This window comes from Marmota flaviventris, chromosome 4, assembly GCF_047511675.1.
Source record: "Marmota flaviventris isolate mMarFla1 chromosome 4, mMarFla1.hap1, whole genome shotgun sequence".
In the NCBI taxonomy this organism is placed as follows: domain Eukaryota; kingdom Metazoa; phylum Chordata; class Mammalia; order Rodentia; family Sciuridae; genus Marmota; species Marmota flaviventris.
The window spans coordinates 31,368,339-31,393,509 of NC_092501.1; the positions used below are offsets into that span (position 1 = coordinate 31,368,339).

At 34.8% G+C, this 25,171-nt stretch overlaps 1 protein-coding gene across 1 annotated transcript in view; it reads right to left on the reverse strand.

Moving 5' to 3' along the window:
* Cc2d2b (coiled-coil and C2 domain containing 2B) overlaps window positions 1-25,171 on the reverse strand; it is a 96,717-nt gene that overhangs the window by 50,459 nt on the left and 21,087 nt on the right. The window contains 11 exon segments of the mRNA XM_027930308.2: window positions 1,426-1,607; window positions 2,657-2,748; window positions 4,908-5,000; window positions 6,767-6,970; window positions 8,012-8,150; window positions 10,077-10,221; window positions 11,136-11,286; window positions 14,352-14,529; window positions 16,969-17,087; window positions 17,300-17,408; window positions 19,395-19,535. Coding sequence (XP_027786109.2) covers window positions 1,426-1,607; window positions 2,657-2,748; window positions 4,908-5,000; window positions 6,767-6,970; window positions 8,012-8,150; window positions 10,077-10,221; window positions 11,136-11,286; window positions 14,352-14,529; window positions 16,969-17,087; window positions 17,300-17,408; window positions 19,395-19,535 — 1,553 coding nt within the window.

Below are 25,171 nucleotides of genomic sequence, written 5' to 3' on the forward strand. Positions count from 1 at the left end.
TGGTTTTTGTTCTTATTTTTTGGTACTGGGGAATTAAATCCAGGGGTGCTTTGTCACTGAGTTATATCCCCAATCCATTTTATTTATTTATTTTTTGAGATAAAATCTCACTAGTTGCTTAAGGGCTTGCTAAATTGTTGAACTTGTGATCCTCTTGCCTCGGCCTCCCAATTACAAGCATGTGCCACTGCACCTGGATATTTGTTTTTCATAGGTTTAATTCATGAGTTATAGTAAGAATAAAATAAGCAAGCGGAGTATATCATATTAAACATAGACAGGGACACCTAATATTTTTGAGGCACTTGGGTACTAAATATTCATAATATATCAATCATAAAAGACACTAAATATAGGAGACACTAAATATCCAGAATACACTAAATATACATGAGCACTTAACGTTTATGATATTTTAATTTGACCATTCATTATGAAATACATTCTGACTTTGCATATCCTCTGCAAGAAGTAGATAAACCCAGTGACTGCATACTGAAGAATGAGTAAAATCCTATGATAAATTGTGGTATAAAGGTATATTAAGAATTGTGGGGGCTGGGGTTGTGGCTCAGTGGTAGAGCGCTCGCCTTGCACTTGAGAGACCCTGGGTTCGATCCTCAGCACCATATAAAAATAAATAAACAAAATAAAGATATTGTGTCCATGTGTAACTAAAAAAAATTTTAAAAAGAATTGTAATGCAAAAAAAAGAGCTCATGTAAAATGGCATAATTTGGCGTGAACATACTCTATATACAGACTTACGAAAAATTGTGCTGTGAATGGATAATTGTTAATGTAATGCACTCCACTATTGTCTTGTATGTAAGAAATAAATTTTTTAAAAATGCAGAAAAAAACGGGGTATTCCAACAAGCCCTGTTTAAAAGGTTAAAAAAGAAAAAAAAAAAAGAAATGAGTAAAATCCTACTTTCACTAAGCCCAAAATAGAATGGTACAACTGTGGCAATTCTGATTTCATAAAGCATTCCACATTTGTTCCTTAGCTTTCCTGACACATTTCATAAAATGAAATTTGTATCCCAGCTACTCTCTTCAACTTTCTGCTTCCAACACTGAGAAGTGACAATGGCATGGAATGGTGTTGGCAGTAGAAGCTCCAGAAGTTTCACAACAGGGAATAGAGATCAAAGGAATTTTTTTTTTTTTTTGATATAGCATGGGAAAGTGAGCATGGTGCAAATACCCCTAAAATATACATGTTAAATTTACTTCAGGAGTCTCAAACTTCTGAAAACTGAAACAGAAAGCTAGTTTGATTATCTAAATGAACATATTAAGTTTCATTTATTTTATGTATATGGAGTAGTAACAAAGTGCAAAAGTTTCACAAATAAGAAAGCAAGGAAATTTATCACATTTAAAACTGATTTTTTTGCAGTTCTATAAATTGGAGCATACTGCCTTACCTACTACTAACTGCAGTTTTCCTGGTGGGAATATTATATGCCCTCAGTATTCGGATGAGAATCTTAATATCTCCATCAGAGATATTCTGTGCTGTGACTTTTTTCCTTTCTTTCCTCCAAGGTTTTAACCTTCTTCGTGGTTCAAGAAACTTACAAATTGCATATGTCAACTGGCTAAAGATTAAAAAAAAAATGATTAGCCTCACATACACAAAATAACATAGTTGATAAGGTTACTTGTTTTTTTTTTTTTTTTTGATTAATTGAAAATAAGACCATTATTCTGAACCACACTCTCCCCATTATGGAGGGGGGATAAAGTTGTTTTAAACCCCAGGAAGAAATCTTGTTTTTCTGAGCATAAAAAGGAAGAGATGCTTTGTTCCCTCTTGTTGGAGAGAAAATGTGATTGCTCCATGCCTTTCGGGAACATGGTCCAAAAAGAGGCAAAGACATTGAGAAATAAAGACTTAAAGCATGATAAACTTTCAGAAGATGATTCAATTTTTTAGGAAGCATTTTCTCGAAAGTGACTGAATATTCAAAAATTTCCAAGCCTTTGAAATGAGTTAGTTATATAAACTGACAGCCCTGCCAACATAGATCCATGAATTATAGTTCTAGAGTTACACTCATTTTTCCCCAAGGACTGAAAAATAAAATTCAATAGATTTCAGCATCTTAAAGAAATTAAAACTTTGTTGGTAATACCAAGAATTTGCACATGGCCCCAGGAAGGTTTGCTACCTCCCTGTTCCTACCCTTAACTTTAACAAATGGACAACACGAAAAATGAGTTGCTGCAGCAAAGGCCACCCCAACTGCTTCAGGTCTCAGTGCCTTTGCGCTGCTGAGGATTTTCAGATTTTCGGATGGGGGAAATTACAGGCTACCAGCAATGGGTAGCCCAGTAGCAGTCTCAAAATAAGAAAATCTTAGGACTTAAGACAAAGGCATTTCTTTCATATCCTAAAAACTATCAATAAGGAGAAGGTGACAAACTTCCCTAAAGTACTATACCATTACAAACGTGTCACGTAGATATTCTAAAATGCAACTGTAAAGTGACCAAATATATTTTAAAATCTCTACCTCTTGCTTTATGATCTGAAATGTTATCTTTTGATATGTGACTTTATTAATATAAAAAGTAGAGAACTTAGAGGAGTTGGAAGGTATTAGCTCACAGGTTTATATTTCATACTTAATAATTTTAGTAGTACCTTGCAGATACAATTTCTTCATAATCAGCCACAATATCTGGCAAGCTATATTTGCTAATTTTGATGATTCTTTTCATTATTGATCTTCTCACCTAAAAAAGTTTTTAAAATTTAAAGAAATGTATTATTTATATTTTAAGGTTAGGTATTTATAATATTTCTGGTATATTTTACTCCTAATTTTTGCTAGCAACAAATAGGAAGTTTAGATGAGTGAAAATATGGTTCTGTTTGCTACCATTATTAAAATCATCCCCAACATACGCTGTCACACTAAAGCAAATTCACTTTTTTTCATTTTCCCCTTCTGTGTTCATCACATCTCATCCTAAATTCCTTGCTCATTTTTTTCCCATCTAACTCAAAGAATACATAGCCAGAACTACTCTTCACCAGAGAAGATGACTGCCCTGTGAGCTCATTTCTATATGTCACTAGCACATGAGTCTTAATCTACAAACTCAAAGACATCTGGTCACATTTCTATATTTTCTTTGTCAATCTTATGCTCTCATTCCATTTGCTTGGCTAGAAAGTCAATGCCCAAACAGAGCCATTTCCCTAAGTCCTTGCAACAGACCTTGGTTCTTCAAAAGACTACTTTTAGTCTCCTATTAAGTCTGAGGAAACCCCTCCCTTTCTCCTTTAGTTCTATCCTTAATAATGGGTTTAGGTTTACAGATATGAAACCAGTAAGTGCAACTTCTGGTTGCAATTTTCTACTTTCTGTCCTGCTACAAATCATTCCAGGGACATGTAACCTAGAGCCTAATTACCTGATCAAATGAGGCAGAAGTGGTAGAAGAATGGGAAAAAACATAAAATTATCCTGCCACATGGGCAACAAATTGTTTCCCTTGAAGATGAACCAGACCCCACTGGACCAAAGGCTGCTCACTCTCTTCCTTTCTCCATTAGCATCCAGCAGATGGGGTTCCTTGCTGTTTCTCTCAGAGGCCAAGTACGCTTTACCCTCAGAATTTTCACATGTGGTTCCATTAGCCTGGAATATTCTTTCCCAAAAAACTCCTGGCCACTTTCAGGTTTAAACAAGTACAAGTTCACTGTTGAAATATTACCTTATCAAAGGATTCTGTAATCAACTTACATTGCATACCCCCACCCACCCCACCCACACATACACACAGAACTCTTTTCCTCATTTCTTAGTATGTTTTACTCGCTGAGAGACTAATAATATGTTGTTTATATATGACTTCTCCCACCAGAAAACAAACTCCAAGAGGTCAGAGGTTGTAGTAGATACTCAATAAATATTCACTGAATAAATGAAGGAAAGGGACAGATTGAGAAGATGCACTAGCCTCTTAGATGCAAACATTTCAGCAAAAATCTATCTAGTAATCCTTGAGATTGCTGGGACTCCATTCATTCTTTACTGCTATAATCCTGGCCTTGGCCTCACTGATCCCAGTAAAGCAACAAGAAGTAAAGTGCACACAACTCCGGGTCTTATGAGTTCCTTCAATAGAACCACACAAAATTTATAGAGTCACACAATAAACACTTAAAGAACCCTAGAGCAAAGGAAGGAATTAAGCACCTATGGCCATAATAGGCCTCCAGGGTCAAATCTAAAGTATCTGTAATTATAGTAATTATTATATGAACCTACCAAACATGTAGCTTTAACCATCCTCACATAGCAAAGAAGTCTTCACAGGGACGGAAATTTAATAAAATTCCTTCCCAAGATTCCTGTATGCATTACTTGTTCTCTTACTCCCTTGCCCATCTTCTGCCCTCTGCTTCCCTCCCTCCTGGGCTTCTCCAAACATTAAAAGATATATGTATATATCTGTTAATATATGTTAAACTATATATATTATATACATTAAATATTAATATATGTATGAGAGAGAGAAGGGATAAGAAGGATGAGTTCTCTCATATCTCTCATATTTGTCAGAACAGCAGACTTATTATTAAAGCACAACCAAGTTTTTGATATAACTGTGATAAAATATGCCTTCTGGTGATGTGGGGTGCTCCAAATGAACTTTGGGATGTCTATAATATTCCTATTCAAGATTGGGATGTGTTTTAACAATGAGTTCACTGGACAGGAAGTAACCTAGCTCCAAAAAGGAACTGTGATTAGAAAGAGGGGATGATAAGTGGATTTGTACATCTGGCTCTCAGGGAAGTCTATATAATACCATGTGTACAGAACACCAGTTTTCACAAAAACAAATGCAAAAATACTGATAATATTATGTTGTTTTGTTACCTTTTTCAGAAAATTGACAGAAGTAATCCTTTGGGCAGTAATAGAATTCACATCTAAAATGGACATATCCTTCTCTACCTGACTTTCATATTCCTATAAACAGAGAATTAAGTTAGTTTCACATATGACCTGCTGCAATAAAATATTGCTATCCAGTTCTGTTCACATGTAGGAGGAAAGTGGTCACACTATAGCACTGAAGGGAGAAAACATTACAATTCTTTTGCTGAGAATTGGCTTTTTAGTTTAGGACTATATACTATAATTGCTTCTGGGATGAGGTCATCTTTTGTATGTGGTACTGGTGATTGGGGTGCTCTACTGCTGAGCTACATCCCTAGCACTTTTTATTCTATATTTTGAATCAGGGTCTTGCTAAGTTGTCCATGCTGGCCTTCAACTTGAGACCTTCCTGTCTTGACTTCCCACATAGCTGGGATCATAGGTGCCACCATGCCTGGTGCAACTTGAGTTTTAAATGTAATGAGCCCTGTATGATTTTTTTTTAAAGATAGAGAGAGAGGGGAGAGAGAGAGAGAGAGAGAGAGAGAGAGAGAGAGAGAGAGAGAGAGAGAGAGAATTTTAATATTTATTTTTTAGTTTTTGGCGGACACAACATCTTTGTTTGTATGTGGTGCTGAGTATCGAACCCGGGCTGCACCGCACGCATGCCAGGCGAGCGCACTACCGCTTGAGCCACATCCCCAGCCCAGCCCTGTATGATTTTGTTTCTGTGTACTCTAAGTGGCTGAGTGGACATCAGAATCTGGTGTCTTATTTAATTTTGCTGACATCACCCTGCAGTGGTAATGCTTCTGCACAGGCATTTTATTCAGAGATGGAAAAATAATTCCTTTCTTCATGAACTACCTCTTAGCAAGAGCAGGTGCTCGGGTTACAATACAATTGGTTATTATAGGAAACATCTCTTATAATTCATCTATTATAAGACTAGTGTTATGTTGATAAATGTTTAAGAATAAATTTTTTCTAACTGGGAGGAGAAGCTCCAATTTATAGCATTTGTTGATTTATAGCATAAAAACTCTGCCATGAACAGATTTAAAGCAACAATATGAAATCACTAAAATAGAGTTGGGAATAGGTATACATGATAGGCTCTCACCAGGTGGAGTCAGCCAGTTGTAGCACACTGTCAAATAAGATATATATATGTATATACATCTTAGAGGACACAGAAATTATAAATATATATAGTTATATATACATATATATGTGTGTGTATATATATATACACACACACACATACATCTTAAAGATTCTGAAATTGAGATGAGCCTTATAATAAATGTATAACTTAACTATAGTTATATTCCCTCCTCAGTCCCCCAAAGCTGTTATTAAATTGGTAATGCATTTTATGATAACAAAAATAAAACAGTTACATAAATTTACAATACACAAAAAGGATTTTGGCTGTTAAATAGATTGTCTCAAGAACACTAAGCTAAAAAGCAAGCTGAAGACTTTTTGGAATTTAGGAGATGCATAAAGAGAAGGGAGAAAACTCTATCTACAGATTATTAGTTAAGAAATACTAACAATGCTGGGCCCAGTGGCACACGCCTATAATCCCAGTGGTTTGGGAGGCTGAGGCAGGAGGATTGAGAGTTCAAAGTCAGTCTCAGCAAAAACAAGGCCCTAAGCAACTCAGTGAGACCCTGTCTCTAAATAAAATACAAAACGTGGCTGGGTATGTGGCTAAGTGGTTGAGTGCCCCAAGGTTCAATCCCTGGTACCGATTCCCCCCAAAAAAATACTAACAAAGAAATTAAGATGGGTTTAAAAAAATATTAATTTCTCATATAATAAATCATATTCAAATAAAAACCAAGTACCTGGAAGACTAAATCTGGAATCTCTGAATCATAGAGAGGCATTTGCTGCAAAATGAAAACATCTAATTGACCAGCATTTCTAAGCTGCAAAAGCTGGAAACGTTTACTCTTTTTCATTTCCTCTTCAGAAACAAAGTTAAATTCATCTTGTAACTGTTCAAGACGGAAATAATTTGAAATATCCTGTCCCTTATATCTCATATACTGTAAGACACAAAAATGTAAAATCTTTCCTTAAAATATTATTTTTTAAAATTTGAGATTATTTCAAAACACTATTTCCCCTTCCACCTCAACTGTGAGAGTGAAGATTCACAAAATATGTAGGGAATGAAACAAGTAAATCTGTGTAGAAGACCAGAAAAATACAGACTCCAGCTTAAAAGGCTTCCCAACCTTTTCTCACACAGAAAATGAAAAAATTCATATTGCACACAGAATGAAAAGATGAGAGTGCTTCTAGCTGGTTGCCCTAAAAGTTGAGGAAGAATCAATATTTCTGTCCACCTGTAGCCAATTCTGCCCATCAGTTGGGAAGCTCTGATCTAGGAAAACTTAGTTGCAATAATCTAATTAATGGAGTTGCTTTATTCAACATACGCAAATGCAAATGTATGACTAGTTGCCATCAGAGAGACAAAGATTTATTAGCTGTGGTTCCCCCAGGAAACATGTAATACACGAATGAATAAAAGGCAGAAGAGTCAAAAGAAAGGCTGCAGGAAGGCAAGAAAAAAAAAAAAGAATACAGGTCTAATGCAAATTGGCCTTACAGGGTGGGTAAGACAGCTACTATGAATGCCCGCTTCATGCAATGGCATGAATATAGGTATAAAGAAAACTCATGTAGGTACACAGAGCAGTTCAGTTGACTATAAGGACAAATCAAAGTGACCAGATAATGGAGTTTGAGGGAAGTCATCTTGATATTTTTAGTGTCTAATAATATGGTTGGCACATAACAGATGTACCATGGATGTTAGTCTGAAGGTTGGCCTGCTGAATGTGCTGTGGGCTGAAAGTAGAGGCAGAATACAATCCATCAGGCCTAAAGTAATAATTATTTAGTTGCTAAATTTCTAATTACCTTAACAATACAGTAAAATAGCTGAAAACTGTCCTCAAATTTACTGTCATATGATCCCTAGTTCCTAGAAAAATATACAGCGAACTATGGGAAAGTACAAGGCAGTAGAGCTTAGGAAATAGAGTATAATTACAGTATTGTTATTTGCTATAACTTACTGTCATAAATTCCACTAAATCAGAATATTCTGGATTATTTGGATCAATTCTGACTTCATTTGCCCATTCAAAAAGTTTCTGTGCATTGACTAGCCAGGGAATTCCAGGAATGCTTCTTGCATCTACATTCTTTAACACACTAACAGAGAAAATACTTTGTGAATTTGCACATAATATGCAAGTTATACAGGCTAACACTTACCTATTCTGGGTATTTAAATCTAAAATATATCCATATTTGCATTTAAGGATAAAATGGAAGGATTAGATATGTATCTCTCCTAACTTTTCTCCCATTTTTTCTTCATGATAGCTTTTTATTAAATGTCTACTCTCCATTAAGAGACAACAAGATTCTTAAAGATAAGTTCTATAAAAATTCATCTTTGTCATTCACTCTGTGGAATAGCTAAAATATATTAGATGCTTAAATGAATGGTATTTATTGGCTGTATTCTATAAACCCTAAGCATAATAAAATTATTAAATATTATCTTTTCATAGGATGCACAGTATTAAAATTTAATTCAAATAATTGCTTAAGCAAAATTAAGGAAGTACACAATATTAAAAAAAAACTCTTAGGCTATATTGTTGTAGTTAAAATATAACAGAGAACAATGTAATTAATGTGGGCACTATGGTCTAAGGGAGGATCTTTGATCACATGAGATTATCTTCAAATATTGAGGCTAGATTCATAATATGTTCATAATTGATTTTAGCCATAGGCTAAGTGTAAAAGGAATTCAACTCTAAAGATTTCTTTACATCCATTGATTATTCAGTTAATCTCTTCACAATGATCTGTTTCATTATGTATAAGCAGAAGAATTTGGATTTCCAAGATCCCTTCTGTAAAGAACTTGATTCATAATTTCTCAACTATAAATTTAGATTCCATAAACACAGTTCTGACACAGATTCAATAATGCTTCAGGCCAAACATAAACACAAATTTTATATTGTCTTCTTTTCATCAATATCGGTTCATATTTCTGTATTTCTGTGAAGAGTCTTCTGAAGGATTTATTAATACAGACAATGTCTGGTATGGTAGGATGTAAGCCAATTACATAGGTGAAGTTCAAGTGGTCTCCCTTTCCTTTACTTCATGTTTCTTCCCTCATGGTTGAATTATTTTGATGTTTGTCATAAGAAATCTTTTGGACCTGAAATCATGTAACAAAATTAGCTTCTCCTAAGAATGATCTTGGCCCAGATACCCTAGAAAATAGGGCCAGAGGCAAAGCTTAACTGTATTAGAATAGAATACCCATTATATTCTCTTAAAGAAAAGAAGTTATTATTGGATCTCAATATAATCCCATGATTTGTCTCAGGGAAGAACACAATATTAGTAGTAAAAACTAAAGTAGTAAAAACTGCAGGGTTGGATTACAAAGACTCCCTCAGATGCTTTCTATAATTAGGTGTTCAGCTGTGGGCTGTGGCAAAATCCCTGTCCAATCAGACACCAAGTGAGTAACACAGTCTCTTGGCTCAAGACCAATGGAGGATTTAAGATGTTCACTTTGCATATGGAGAGCTAGAAATACACAAGGGGCATGTGTATTTCTTGGAACAAGAATAAAATTTCTAGGATTTTCCTTCCATCAAAGTGATAATGCATAAATGATTCTTTGTTAATCCAGAATGATTAGGAGATTTAAAAGTTCCAGAAATAAAATTCTGGGGTGTCTTGGCTGCCTACAAATGAAGTGCTATGGAAATGCATTTCTCATTATCCATGTGGCTAACATCCTAAGCATTAATACATTCTCTTACTTACAAATGTACTTAATGACTTAGTAGAGTGATTTAAATAAAGGAATAAATCTACATCCAAATAAAGTAAACTGCTTCTACTGCTGCTTGGGTTTTCCCTTTTTTTACACACACATTTTGTATGATGCCTTGCTGAGACTTGGCATTCTTTTTGAAATATAAAAGTTCATTAACCACACACACAAAAAAAAAAAAAAAAAAGAAGAAGAAGAAGGAAAAGAAGGAGGCGGAGGAAGAGGAAGAGGACGAGGAGGAGGATGCCGACAACATGTTTTACCTACAGTATGCAGATCTTGACTGTGGCATAGGTGTTAGAGGAATACCATTTTCATCTAAGGCCCATGAAAGAGAATAGCTAAGTTTTCCTGATGTCAAAAGACAAAGTTCTTCAGTTTCATTTCCCTCAAGAAGGAAAGGCACATCTGTTTTATAAAAGGCATTAAAAACATGATTTTTTTTAGAACATGTACAGTTAGAACACATTTCCTCATTTCTTCTAGGAACACAAAGTTTTATGCTGACCCCCGCTCTTATCTCTGCACTCCCTCATTTCCTCTCTAAAGTACCTCAAGGGAAACAGGTTCAGGCAGACTACAAAAAATAGAAGGAAATATTGAGCTAAATACACAGGGATGAGCATTTCTGTTTTCCTTTTCTTATGCCTGGAAATTTCATAACCATTCTTTCTTGGAATGGCTTCCAGCAAGAAAGGACCATTGGCAGCAGAAAAGGGGCATGTGAGCTACTCTTTCTCCAGCTTTCTCTACATTCCTGAGTCTTCTTTCAACTTTTTCTTTCTCCATCTCCAGAAAACATACTTGAAACTTGTGCTAAGTTCCTAGTGTTCCCTAAATTTTTTGAGTCCTCAGTCTCTCTCCCTGTTTTTCTGCTTCATGTGGACTCCAGGCAGACTACATTCTTCCTCATCCTCTGTCCTTTCCAGGCTCTTTTACTATTTATTTTCTTGTTTCTCTTCCTTGTTCATTTGTTCATAGCTCCTTTCTTTTCACCAGATGGGCACAAGTGGTTAAAAAATCCCTAGGGTGGAAAGAAAGAAATCTTGGGAAGAAGGAAAGAATGTTCTCAGAGATGTGCTAACTTAAATATACTTGCAGACAAAAAGTAAAATCGGTGCAAAAATAAATGGACAGAAACATCCCTTCATTCTTTTGTCCTTTTCTCAATTCTTCCCTCCTTTCTTCCTACCCTCTTTTCTTTCTCCATGCTCTACACAGTTTGAAGACTAATTCACATGTTCTGGAGTCCCTTAGGATCATTTAGGATTTGTTACTTATGCACAAAACTGGGGGATAAGAAACATATTTAATAAACTCACTACTTCCTACTTCTTCATCCACGGGAATTACCAGCTTATCAGAACTAAATTCTATATATTCCAGAACACTTTTGCCTTTCACCTCGGTGTTGTTAGGTAAAGGTAAGTACAGTTTTGCCAGTAAACTTGTCCTTTTACTTTTTTCATAAACCTAAATATAAGAGAAATGGTTGGTAACTCACTGAAAATACAAAACAGAAAAGTGAAAGAAAAAAATACAAGGACCATCAATAAGATATTTATATCATTTTTTAAAATACTAGACTAAAAATCAGCTATTGTTCAATAAGATTTCATTCACAGGATTAAAAGGAAAGTAGATAATCATGTGACCTTAGAAGTGTAATGCCTTTTGCTGGTTTCATAGAAAATTAGCAGAATATGAGGCTTACAAATATAGTATTGAGAATATACATATAACATAATACCCTAATAACCTGACTTTTGTGTACAGATAACATAATGCCCTAATGCCTTACCTTTGTATAGCACTTTTAAAGTTCTTATATTATTCTTCTCATATTACAAATAAAAAAATGGAAACCTCATACAAAACTATATTAGTTTTTATTGTGATTGAAATCTAGGTTGAATTACTTAGGAAAAAGTAAGAGTTATTGGCTCATGAAATCCAAGCACAAGCATAAGAAATTATGGGAGCTGGGGAGGAAGGAAAGTTCTACAAGAAGAAAAAGGGAGGTACTAAGCAGACAGCCCCAGAGAACACTGGGCATAAAACTCAGGTCTTGTGATTCTATACACTGTGCTTTCTATAGAGTTTCCTATAAGTTCACTGCCATCATTAGAAACCTAACTCTTTTTCAATAGAAAAGTCTTATTTTTGGCCTAGACTGTGTTGTCAGTACTTGGAGAAACAGTGATAAGTGGTCTAAAAGAAGAAAACCAAGATGGGGGTGGGGGTGGGGCTGCTCCTTGAAAGATAAGGAAGGAAGCTAATCAAAAGGATAGCTGATTAGTCAAGAAGACAAGAAAAATGAAAGACAAAGAGATCAATATTTCTTGTGGTTGCTACTTCCTGGTGAGAATGAATTTAAGCCAACACACTGGTCCCTTTGACAAAGGCATTCCTAATGCAAAAAAGTTTCGTTTGTAGGAGTCGTGGGTCTATGAAATAAATTTCTTATTGTATATCAGTAAATTAACTAATTAAAAAAAGAAAATAAACAGATAAATATATTCAGATGTTGAATTGGCATTCTGATTTTATACATCAGCCTCATCAATTTGCTTAAGAGTATGCAGATGCATTCTCAGTGGACTGTCAAATCCAGGTTTGAAGACTACAGGTGGGAGGCCAGACCTTGGAGAGGGCTAAGGAATTCCACCTGGTGCTTTCGCTTTGTGCTTCCTGCCTATCACTAACTGAGTGGCTTTCTTCTGCCACACTCTTTGGCCATGATGTTCTGTGTCATCTCAGGTCCAGAGCTATGGAGTTGGCTGACGATGGACTGAACCTCTGAAACCCTTAGTGACCAGCATTTTCCTATGACTGATTAACTGGCATGACAAATTAATTCACTTCTCTAGACCATTTTGAAAAAAAGTTCTAGAGGAGTTGCAAGCAAGGAAGGTAAAGTGCAGACTGGATTACCTTTCTCAAGCTCCTTAAAATCTCCTATTCTTAACTGAGAGCACAGTCAGTCTTGGTATAGAACCACTTGATCTCTGACTCAGAAAAATATCAAGAGAAATATTCTGTTAGAAATTCACTGCAAAGATAGCTGAAACCCTAAAAAAAAAAAAAAATTACAGGAGACATTCTACCTTCTAAGAAGACAAAGGAAAGGAAGTAAAAAACAAACAAATAAAACCTCTTTTTTTTCCCTTTGGAAAAATATCATCTTATTTCTCGAGCCTGTGTTAATGTAGACAGGACTTTATTTTGATGAGTTAAAAACAAAGAAATAAAGAAAAATTTGCACTTCCCTCAGGGAGAAAACTGTACACCTCATAAAAATGTCTTGGTTACAAAAAGTTCAAACTTCTGCTCTATAGTTCTTCTGCATAAATTTTACTCATGTTTTCTCCTTTTGTGCTTTGAAATATAAATGTTTGATCACCTTGTCCCTTACTGTCTATGTGAAAAATAAGATATATTAATAACTGAAGTGAACAAAAGAATTCTACCCAGTGAGGTTTCCCAGAGACAGTCTTTAACACCACTGATGGCAATGGTAAGAAGTCTGGTCAACATAGTTTTTTGATACTGGGAATGAACCCAGAGGCTCTTTTCCACCAATATACACTTCTAACCCTTTGGATTCTTTATTTTGATCAAGTCAAATTACTAAGTAATTTCTCACTAAATTACTAAGGCTAGCCTCAAATTTGTGATCCTCCTGCCTCAGTCTCCTGAGTAGCTGGGATTACAGACACGGACCACTGTGTTGGGCTTGTTCAGCATATTTTTAACGTAGGAACTTCAATAGAAGGATATTGCAGGTGATAGAAACTTGGGTAAATAAATAATGAATAAAGCACTCATCAGGGATAGAACCAAATTTTTCTAGGCATTACAAAAATAATTTTAAATTAGACTAGTAATTATAATTCTCTCCACACTCCAAACTCTACCTTCACACAAATAAATCTTTATTCCCTCTTAAAACAAATAAATAAATAAATACTTTTAGGTCTAGCTTCAAATTTAACCCCTACATTAGCCACAAGGACTTATTGTCTAACTTTATTAATTGTTCCCAATTTTTAAATGATCCTATTTTCTTCTGCTTTTAGTACAAGTGGTCTTTGATCTGGGATCAGGAGTCTCCTGTATGTTTTTTCACCTGATTTTTAAAGGGATCAAAATTTAAAATATGAAGAAAAAATACAGCAATACTGAAGCCATCAGATCAAGGATAGGGAAATGTATAGAAATCACTCAATGTTCTTAGTAGATATGCAACTTATTATATTTTAAACAGCCTTCTTCCAACTCACTTGTGAATGAACAGTAATAATGCACATCAAGGATTGGCAGGAATTTTAGCAGGACTAACCACAAATAAAATAATTTTGTATTTATGAAGTAAAAGGCCATAAGAGAGATGGAATATGCATTTATTAATTATATACACATTGTTAACTATAGAAAAACCATCTTTAATATAAAAATAACTTATCACATAACAGTAGCTAACATGAAAAATTATGCATGGCAAAAAATAAGATACAAAAGTAATGACAATGGCATACCTCCAAGCAAATTGTTTCAGGCCAATATATTAACTGGATATTGAAAATTTGCTGAAACATTACTTTAAAATCAAGCTGTAGAGGAGATACTGAAGTGCAAGAAACTTGTTTATTGTTGTAAAGTATTTTAAGAAAATATTTAAGCTTCTGAATTTTGGCTCTTCTCTTTTGTTCTTGCCTAAAAATTAAATGAATCTTTAAATGACCCATGGAAAACAGAATGGTTATAAAATATCTTTTTTTTTTCCAAAATGTATCTTAGTATGTTAAAAAGATAGTTATTTTAGAGAACGAATGGTATCTTTAAGTCAAATAATATCTGCCTATATGTGGATAAAAGTTTCCCCTTCCAAGTCAGATGTTTTTAAGATATATATATATATATATATATATATATATATATATATATATATATATATATATTCAAAAATAGAAAAAGAACTAAAAAAATCATGGTACTATAGATAATTTAGCTATTTATTTTACTAAATTATAACAGATTACAGCATTTATCCACCAAATGTTCTGTAAGAGAAGAAAAGTGAGAAACTTGGTCATGGGGCAGGGGTTAGGGGACAACTTACATCTGTTTTCTAAATTTCATAAGACACATTACGCACACACAGTGTTTTCAATAACTTCAAAGCTGTGCAACAGGCAATAGGCCTGCTATTATCCTCTTGAAAGGTCTTCGTAAATCTCCTAGGCTTTGGGCTGTGCACAAGACAGCAGAGAAGCCATTCTTTCTCTGAACCCAAAGATCAGAGAGACAAACTAGGTTACTTCCCTGAAACCTACTTTCCTTATTGGAAACAAAATGATCCATGAGTGATATGAAACTCCTAGAACCTTCCCTCCATCCATTCATCCACCCAACCAACATTTTAGGAGCATCTTCTCAGCTGCAGGGAAACTGACACAATGATATGTAAGGCTTGATCCTCTTTTGAGAAGGGAGAACACTTGTTGAAAGATAAGCCCTAGATTGAGACTGAAAATTTCCTTCTACTGCCCCCTCCCTTGCCCCTACCGATGATCCTATGCACCCAGAACCTCCATGCCAATTATCTGCCCATTTTCTCTGTAATCTTCTCAGAAGGTTAGGGGAAAAAAGGTATTTCTTCCTAGCTCCCTTTATACTACTTTCTAAAAGTAGTTTTAACAATGAGCTCATAAATTGATTATGAAAATGTGTTAAAAAGGGATTATATTTATCTTCAGGAAATCTCGCCTTTCTTCTTAATCTATAAACCATTCTTTTTAAAAAATATTTTATTTTTTTAGCTGTAGTTGGGCACAATACCTTTATTTTATTTATTTATTTTTATGTGGTGCTGAGGATTGAACTCAGGGCCTCACACATGCTAGGCGAGCACTCTACCGCTGAGCCCCAGCCCCAGCCCTAAACCATTCTTAATTCCTCCTCAATCTCTGTATGAATTTCATATCTCTATCCTTGATATAAACATATTACTTTTCTCTGAAGACTCAAGTTTTATTCAGCTAGATATTTAAATGGATAGCAATACTACAAGATAGCAATGGCTGTAGAAAGATTATGAAACATTATATTTCCTTTTGCCTTGACTTCCACTGTTTTAATCCAGCTTTTCTAGCACTAATATCTTCTTCCAACTCTTTTTCCTCTTTTCCTTCAACTTATATTTTTATAGCTCCTGTTTTTTCCCTTCATTTAGATGATCCTTTTGTATGTGACTGACATAATAAATGATTTCAGGCATTTATTGGGAAGGTGTAGAGCAAATGAGTGTTGCTTCACTGTTGCACATCTCTAGTTAGAGTGGCTCTGTGTCTGCTACTCTTAATGTTCACTTTTCAATGTAACTATCAATGAATATGAACAGTTACTGAGTATCCACTGTATTCTAACTCCATGCTAAATGGTGCATTTCCAAAATACTTCAAGATAGAATAGCAAAGTCTCCCATGGGACAGAGATGTTGAGGAACTGGACGTAGTTCAGCGTTCTGACTTGCCATATCCTCTTTAAGGGAGATTGGATCCACAGACTTAGTAGATGAGAGAAATGGGTTATGTATGATGCCAGTTTTTTACATAATTTACTAGGTGCATAGTTCAATGAAGAAGTCACAAGTGGGATAGAATGAAATTTGTACTGTTGAAGAAGGAGATTGTCTGGAGGTCCTCTTGATAGGGAACGGTTTTTATGGGAGCAAGGGGTCCTTTAATGAGCACAGGTGACAGTATAATCTTGTTTGTTTTTTTTTAAGCAGTAGTTTTATATTCCACCTATCTATATATGAATAAAAATTACTATCCTAACAAAACAATTACACTTACTAGTGAAGCTATTATAGCCTTTATGACAAGCCAAACTGGCTTTTGTCTCACTTCAGGTCACATATTAGATGTGTGACCCTGGGCAATTTAACCTTCTTTAGCTTGCATTCTCCCACCTCTAAGATGAGGATAACATTAGACTCCACAGAACTATGGGGATTGTCAAACATGAGCATGTTTTAAAAAAATGAACTTAGCAGAGTGTCTAGTATATGGCACTCACTCAAGAAATAATTACTAAAACTAATTCAATTAATAGGCTATGTAATGAAAAAAATTCTTTAAAAATGCTTACAGTGAACACTTGGATAAATGTGTTAATTCTGCTGTGAAAGAAAGTTGTGGTATCAAGGAAAATGGCTCTATTATTTCATTTTCTGTTTCTTCAAGCTCTGATGATAAACATAAGAGGTTCTAGAACCAAAAAAGTGAAAATAAAAATAAAAAATATATAACTTACACCAGGTACATTCATTGTTTAGGACAATTATTCTTAAAATTAAAGTTGACTTCTTATATTTATCATTTTGTTAGAATCTGTTACATGTATCAAGATTTCCTATTCTACAATGACATACTATGATTAGCTTAAGATGAGTTGAATGTTATTTTGCAATAAAAAATACCTCCTGTTTTCCTCTACTCTTAAGTGCTTTTCCTTTGGTTTTCTTCTTAGTCTGAGACATTTCTTGATTTCCTGTTTGTTTCTGCTTATCAAATTTATTTATATCTGTCCTAATTAAGAATAAATAGAATTATTTAAAGCAGAAATAATGGAGGTGTTTGAGTTGTTAGAGGTCTTACCAAAACCCATACATGCAAACACACTCACACAAAACCAATTTCTTCCAACAAATACTCTTATAACCTAAGGAAATTAACAATATGATAAACAGAAAAAATCTTCCTAAGGTTGTTCCATTTTCACAGATTTCTCCTTACTTAGTAAATCTACCATTAGCATTCACAGTCCTTTTCTAAGGATATCAAGAAAACTTTCCTCTGGTGAGAATAAATAACCAGAGGCATGGGGTGATGTAACTAAAGAGCAACCGGCAACCACGTCTCCTCTCACTTTTTTTCCCTCTGTTTAAGTTATGAGACCATGACCAGGTGACCAGATATTAAGTATAGAACATAGCTATACTCCTTGGTGCTTATGCATAAACATTAAGTAATTACTGACATTAACTATCTGCTACTGTTCGTATTAGTTAATTCTTATCCAGTATTCACTATATGCAATGTTCTAAGAAGTTTGTGCATATTAACTCTTTCAAGTCTCACAATGTTGTGAAGTGGGTATACTATTTTTTTTCTCTTTTATTAGTTCAACAAAACCCCACTTGTCTGGAATCCTTTCAGAAAATAACCGACCAAAGAGTTGAGTTTTCCTGATAGCTTAAGGGTTTTTGTTTGTTTGTTTTAACCTCTCAGTATAAGGTTTCATTTTTTTCAGTTTCAAACTTTAAGAAGAAAATCATTTGGGAAGATATTCTGTGCTCTGTTGTGAATGTCATATGGTTCAGCTATTTTGGAAAACAGTCTAGAAGTTCTTCACTAGGTTAACTACAGAGTTATCATTTGCCACAGCAATTCCTCTCCTAGGTATGCCCAAGAGAATTGAAAACATGCCCACACCCGAGGAGTGAAGGTTAAGGGGAAGATGGTGTCTTTTGGGAAAGATTAAAATGTTCTAAGATTACATTGTGGTGACCGTTTTGGAACTCTGTGAATATTAGAAACCATTGAACTGCATACTTTAAGTGGGTGAGCTGAATGGTGTGTGAATTATATCTCAATAGGCTATTAAAAGTATTCTGGAGAAGTGAATGTAAGCCCAGGTCTACTGAGAAAGCTGAATGTTAAATATGAGGAAGAAAAAAAGGGTCTCAGGTGGGATTGGAGTTCAGAATAGTGAGAACAGAAAGTGGTGGTGGGCAGGCAATATGGGTCCATTTATGTTATCTGTAGCTCTTCTTTCTTACACAGGGGATCATGATATATAGGTATGACAAGTCAAGTTATCAAGTTTACATTAATTTAGGAATCTAAGATAAAGTTACATGGTAGGCTTAGGTTAAGAAACTGTCAGATGCACTTTTGCTAAAATCTACTGCAGCAGAAAAAAAATATCAGTAAAATAAACATCTTTCCTAATTGCCTAAAATTACACTGAACTTGTGGGGAAGGAACTGGCTATTTCACTATGAGTTCATAAGTAACTTAAGTGATTAATAAATTTAGTTTTGAACTATAATGACATTTCTTCTAGTATATATGTTTTTATAACTTTAGCGACTTACCTAAAATGTTTCACCTAGGAGTATGATTGTTGAGTCTATTTTAAACTTTATTAAAAAGAGCCATTTGCTAACCTCTGTTTCTTTTCACTGTTTTGGATTTTAGTTACTTGAATGGGTATGTAGTGGCATTTCACTGCAGTTTGAATGTAAATTTCTTTATTGATATGACATGATATTATGAATCTTTTCATGTGTTTATTTGCCATCCATATATCTTCTTTAGTGAAGTATCTATTCAAAGCCTTTGCCCATTATTAAGTTGAATTGTCTTCTTACTAAATTGTAAAAATTGTCTGACTTCACGATACAAGTCCTTTGTACACTATGTGGAACAGTTGTCTAGTTTCAAGAAGTCCCACTTATTCCTGGGCTGTTTCTCAGAGGAAGTATAGGAGTCAACAGAGCAAACACTTACCTCTGAAACTGCAACTTTATTAGAGTGCTTGTAAATCCTTGACGTAGTCTCAGGGATTTTATCTGTTTCCAGGTCTGTAACATACTGTGTAGCAGGGAGAGGTTCTTTTCTTTTTCTAAGTCATATAGTTGTTTTGTGTTACTGCAACAATAATGGCAGATCAAATATAAGTTGGTGCATTAGAACTGTAAGTCCTTAAAAATGGTCTGGAAGAATGTGTTAGAACTACTCCTGTCGGTCCCTTCACCTTATTTTTTTCCCCCATTTTGTTTACATCTGAAACCCCCATCATCTTATTTTAAAAATTCTACCCACTGAAATTTAATCATTAAAAAATAATTCCTTGAAGGTTTTTCACTATTCAAAAGTGCCCTGACAAAATAAAATTCTCCTGAAAAAGGAAATATCCTACCGTGAATTCCACAAGATCTTGAAGTACCACAGAAATAAGAAGAAAAGAACAGTGAAAGAAAGAAACGGTGGGAAACCCATACATTGTGACAACTGTTCTTGCAGGCTCTGTAGCATTTTAATTAACTTCACTATTTATGAAAAAGAAAGGCAATGCTTTCACTTGTATTGGCAGATTGATGCTTTCACAGCTTTTATTTTGCCATCTAATAAGTTCAAACTGGTATCCTCAAAGCCACTAGGGTGTGGACTAGTTCCAATTTAGGATGCCAAAATCTCAAGAGATCTTGATGGAAAAGATGGTGGTGTCCCCGAACGATAGTTTGAATCACTAAGGAAGTGCTGGGGAAGAATTCTTATTTAGTTAAAGTGCTTGAGGACACCTTTCAAAAGTCAGTTTATATCACTTCCTCAGTGTAGCTTTTCAAGTGCCTCATCATATGGCAGAGGGCAGAAGGGAAGAGAGATAGCCAGATACAGAAAGCACTCCCCAAAGTCCTTTTATTCAGGCACTAAGCCCACCTATAAGGGTGGAACCTTCATGGCCTAATCACTTTTTAAAGGCTATACCTGTCTCGCTACTGTTACATTTGCAGTTAAATTTTAACCTAAGTTTTAGAAGGAACAAATATTCAAACCATAGGAGCATGATATTCTTATATTTTGTCCATGCTGCAGCGTACACCAGAATTTACTTTCTTTTCAAGGCTGACATTAGATTGTGTATATATATGGCATTTTGTTTATATTAGACATGATATTATAAATATCATTCACTGCTGGACACTTGGGTGGCTTCCACCTTTTGGATATATTTGTGAATATGTTACGAACATGCATGTACAAATACCTATTCAAGAGCCTGGTTTCGGGCTGGGGATGTGGCTCAAGAGGTAGCATGCTCGCCTGGCATGCGTGCGACCCGGGTTCGATCCTCAGCACCACATACAAACAAAGATGTTGTGCCCGCCAAAAAACTAAAAAATAAATGTTAAAAAAATTCTCTCTCTCTCTCTGTCTCTCACTCTCTCTTAAAAAAAAAAAAAAAAAAAAAAAAAGACCCTGGTTTCACTTCTTTGTATATACATACCCAGAAATAGAATTGCTACATCATGGCAATTCTATTTGTTTGTCTGGGGTACTGGGGATTAAACGCAGGGCTTTGTGCATGCTAAGCATGCATTCAACCACTAATCTACATTTTTATTTTTTGAGGAACCACAATAAATTTTTTCCATAGAGGCTGTATCCTTTTTATATTCCAACCAGCAATGCAAAAGAGCTCAGATTTCTCCACATTTTTCACCAATGTTTGTTTTTTTTTGATAATGGTTATTCCGGTAAGTATAAAGACATACCCATGTCTCTGACTGCTTTTAATATATTCTTTGTCTTAGTCCACATAATGTGTTTAGGCGTCTACTTGGGTTTGTTGGGCTTCTTGAAATAATAGATGGACGTTTTCCATTAACTGTAGGAAATCTAACATCACCTCTTTGGTTATTATTTTGCCTCATTTTCTTTCTCTTCTCTTTCTAGGACTCAAATACATGTTAGATTTTCTTGCTGTATCTTGTGTTTTTATAGTCTCATTTTTATCTTTCATCTTTTTGTTTCTCTGTGCTTCATTTTGGCTAGTTTATTTTGAGCTATCCATAAATTTATGAATTTAGGCTTAATCCATTAAGACAACTTACTGAATTCTTAACTTTGGTTATTGTATTTTTCATCCCTCTAATAATAATAATAATTATAATTATAATTATAATTATTATTATTATTATTATTTGTAGTACTAGAGATTTAACTCAGGGGTGCTCTACCACTGAACAACATCCTCTGCCATTTTCATTTTGAGACAGTCTAGTTGCCCAGTCAGTTGCCCAGGCTGGCCTCAGACTCCTGTATTGCTGAGGTTACAGGAGTGCATTGTGGAGTCTGGCTTCATCCCTCTAAATTTTTTATTTTCTCTTTCAAATGTCAGCTTATAATGTCTCTTTGATAAACCTTTCTAAATTTTAGCTTACCTCTATCAATATAGTGTGTGGAGGCTGAGGATGGGATTTGTTTACTTCTGGTTCCTATAGAACTCTGTTCCCTGTCCTCAGAACAACTTGCATTTCATCTGCCACTTACCCCATTCTTATCCCAGTTTGACAAAAGGGAACTCTCTCTCCCAGCTACTTCTCTTTTGGGGCTCATACCCCAAGACAGAGATGGCTCAGCTATTTGAGCTCCTTTGATGTCTGGTATCCTCCTTATTTTCAATTTTTTTCTTGTGTCTTTTGTGCATTTAAGAGAAAATATATATATTTCATCTACTCATTTTAGTTGTTTTTGGAAGGATGGTTGACTGGCATTACTAGAAATGATAGTCCTCCATTGAATTTTTGTTTGCTTCTTCAAAAAATTTTTTTTGCTATTTTTTTTCTTCTATGGGATTTTTAAGGTAGATTTTGTCTAATGTTAACAGAGCCATCCCTGTTCTCTTTAGTTACTATTTGTATAAAATTTCATTTTCTGTACTTTTACTTTCAAGCTATTTGCATCTTTGGATCTAAAGTGTCTCATATAGACTATATTTACTGGATCACATATTTTTATCTTTCCTGTCAATCCTGGCCAATCCTTTTTTTTTTTTAGAGAGAGAGAGAGAGAGAGAGAGAGAGAGAGAGAGAGAGAGAGAGAATTTTAATATTTATTTTTTAGTTGTCAGCGGACACAACATCTTTGTTTGTATGTGGTGCTGAAGATCGAACCTGGGCCGCACGCATGCCAGGCGAGCACGCTACCGCTACCGCTTGAGCCACATCCCCAGCCCCTGGCCAATCCTTAATTGGCAAGTTATCTTAACTATTGATAAGGAGACACTTCTATCATTCTATTATTTGTTTTTCATATCTCTTAAAGCTTGTTTTTTTCTCTTATTTTCTGCATTATAGTTTCTTTTGCGTTTAGTTGATTTTTTTAAAGGGAAGTTTTAAAATTCCCTTCTCATTTCCTTTTGTGTACACTCATAGATTCTTTCTTTGTAGTTTCCATGGGGACTGCTAAAATTATAATACTCATAATAAATAACACTAATGGCAAGTAATACTCTGTATAAATACTTGAATTTATCCAGCTTAAACTTTAATAGCATAAACCATGCTCTTTTAGTGACTGTCACCATCCCTTTCAATTGTTGATATCACAAAATTCTCTTTATATTCTGTACCCCAAAACATAAACATAATTCTTTTAAATGCATTAGTCTTTTAAACCATGTAAAAAACAAATACTTGTTAAATACTAGTTTTTATCATTGACCATGCTATTTATCTTTATTGAGAACTTTATTTATGTACTTTTGAGTTACTATCTAGAATTCTTTCATTTCATCCTGTAGGACTCCCTTAAACATCACTCGCGGGGGAGTTCTAGTGGTAACAAATTCCCTCAGCTTTTGTTTATCTGGGAACATCTTAATTTCTCCCTCACTTTTGAAGGACATTTTTGCTGGATATAGGATCTTGGTTAACAGATTTTTGTTTTCTTTCAGAACTTTGAATATATCAACCCCTGCTTTTTGGTCTCCAAAATTTCTGATGAGAAATCTGCTGATAATCTTATTGAGAATCTCTTGCATGTAACGAGTTGCTTCTCTCTTGCTGCTTTTAAAATTCTCTCTTAGGCTCTGTCTTTTGAACATTTGATTATAATGTGCCTTGCTGTGGGTCTCCTTGAGTTCATCTCACTTGGATTTGGCTGAACTTTTTGAATATTTACATTCATACCCTTCATCAAATTTGGGATGTTTTCATTCACTTTGTTTCTTTGAATAATTTCTCTCCACCTTTCTATCTTCTCCTTCTGGATCTCCTACAATGAGTATATTGGTCAATTTGGTGGCATCCCTGAAGTCCCTTAGCTCTGTTTATTTTTCTTCAATATTTTTTTCTTTTCATTCCTTAGACTCTACAATTTCCATTGTCCTATATTTAAGATCACTGACTCTTCTCTTTGTTCAAATATGCCTTTAAATCCCTCTTGTGATTTTTAAAATTTCTGTTATTCTACTTTTTAGCTCTGAAATTTCTTTCATTTTTCAATTTTCTATATCTTTAATGATATTTCCATTTTGTCCATAAATGTTTTCTTGGATTTTTTCTCATCTCCCTTTACTTCTTTGGGCACCTTTAAGACAGTTGTTTTATCTATCTATTTATTTATTTATTTTTAATTGCTTTTATTTTTTAAATACATGACAGCAGAATGCATCACAATTATTATTACACATATAGAGATCTTTATGTACTTTTTCATACCTCTGTATAAAGTATATTCACAACAATTCATGTCTTCATACATGTACTTTGGATAATGATGTCCATCACATTCCACCATCATTTCTAACCTCCTGCCCACTCCCTTCCCCTCCCACCCCTCTGCCCTATCTAGAGTTCGTCTATTTCTCCCATGCTCCCTCTCCCTACCCCACTATGAGTCAATCACCTTATATCAGGGAAAACATCCAGCATTTGTTTTTTTGGGATTGGCTAACTTCACTTAGTATTATCTTCAACTGCATCCATTTACCTGAAAATGCCATGATTTTATTCTCTTTTTTATTGCTGAGTAAAATTCCATTGTGTATACATACCACATTTTTTTAATCCATTCATCCACTGAAGGGCATTTAGGTTGGCTCCACACTTTAGCTATTGTGAATTGTGCTGCTATAAACATTGATGTGGCTGTGTCCCTGTAGTATGCTGTTTTTAAGTCCTTTGGGTATAGACCGAGGAGAGGGACAGCTGGGTCCAATGGTGGTTCCATTCCAAGTTTTCCAAGGAATCTCCATACTGCTTTCCAGATTGGCTACACCAATTTGCAGTCCCACCAGCAGTGTATGAGTGTATCTTTTTCCCCCGCATCCTCGCCAACACTTATTATTGTTTGTATGCATAATAGCTGCCATTCTGACGGGAGTGAGATGAAATCTTAGAGTGGTTTTGATTTGCATTTCTCTAATTGCTAGTGATGATGAATATTTTTTCCATGTATTTGTTGATTGATTGTACATCATCTTCTAAGAAGTGTCTCTTCAGGTCTTTGGCCCATTTATTGATTGGGTTATTTGTTTTTTTTTTTTTTTTTTTTGGTGTTTAGCTTTTTGAGTTCTTTATATAGATTAGCGCTCTATCTGATGTGTGAGGGGTAAAAATTTGTTCCCAAGATATAGGATCTCTATTCACTCACAGATTGTTTCTTTTGCTGAGAAGAAACTTTTTAGTTTGAGTCCATCCCATTTATTGATTCTTGGTTTTAATTCTTGCACTAAAGGAGTCTTATTAAGGAAGTTGGGGCCTAATCCCACATGATGA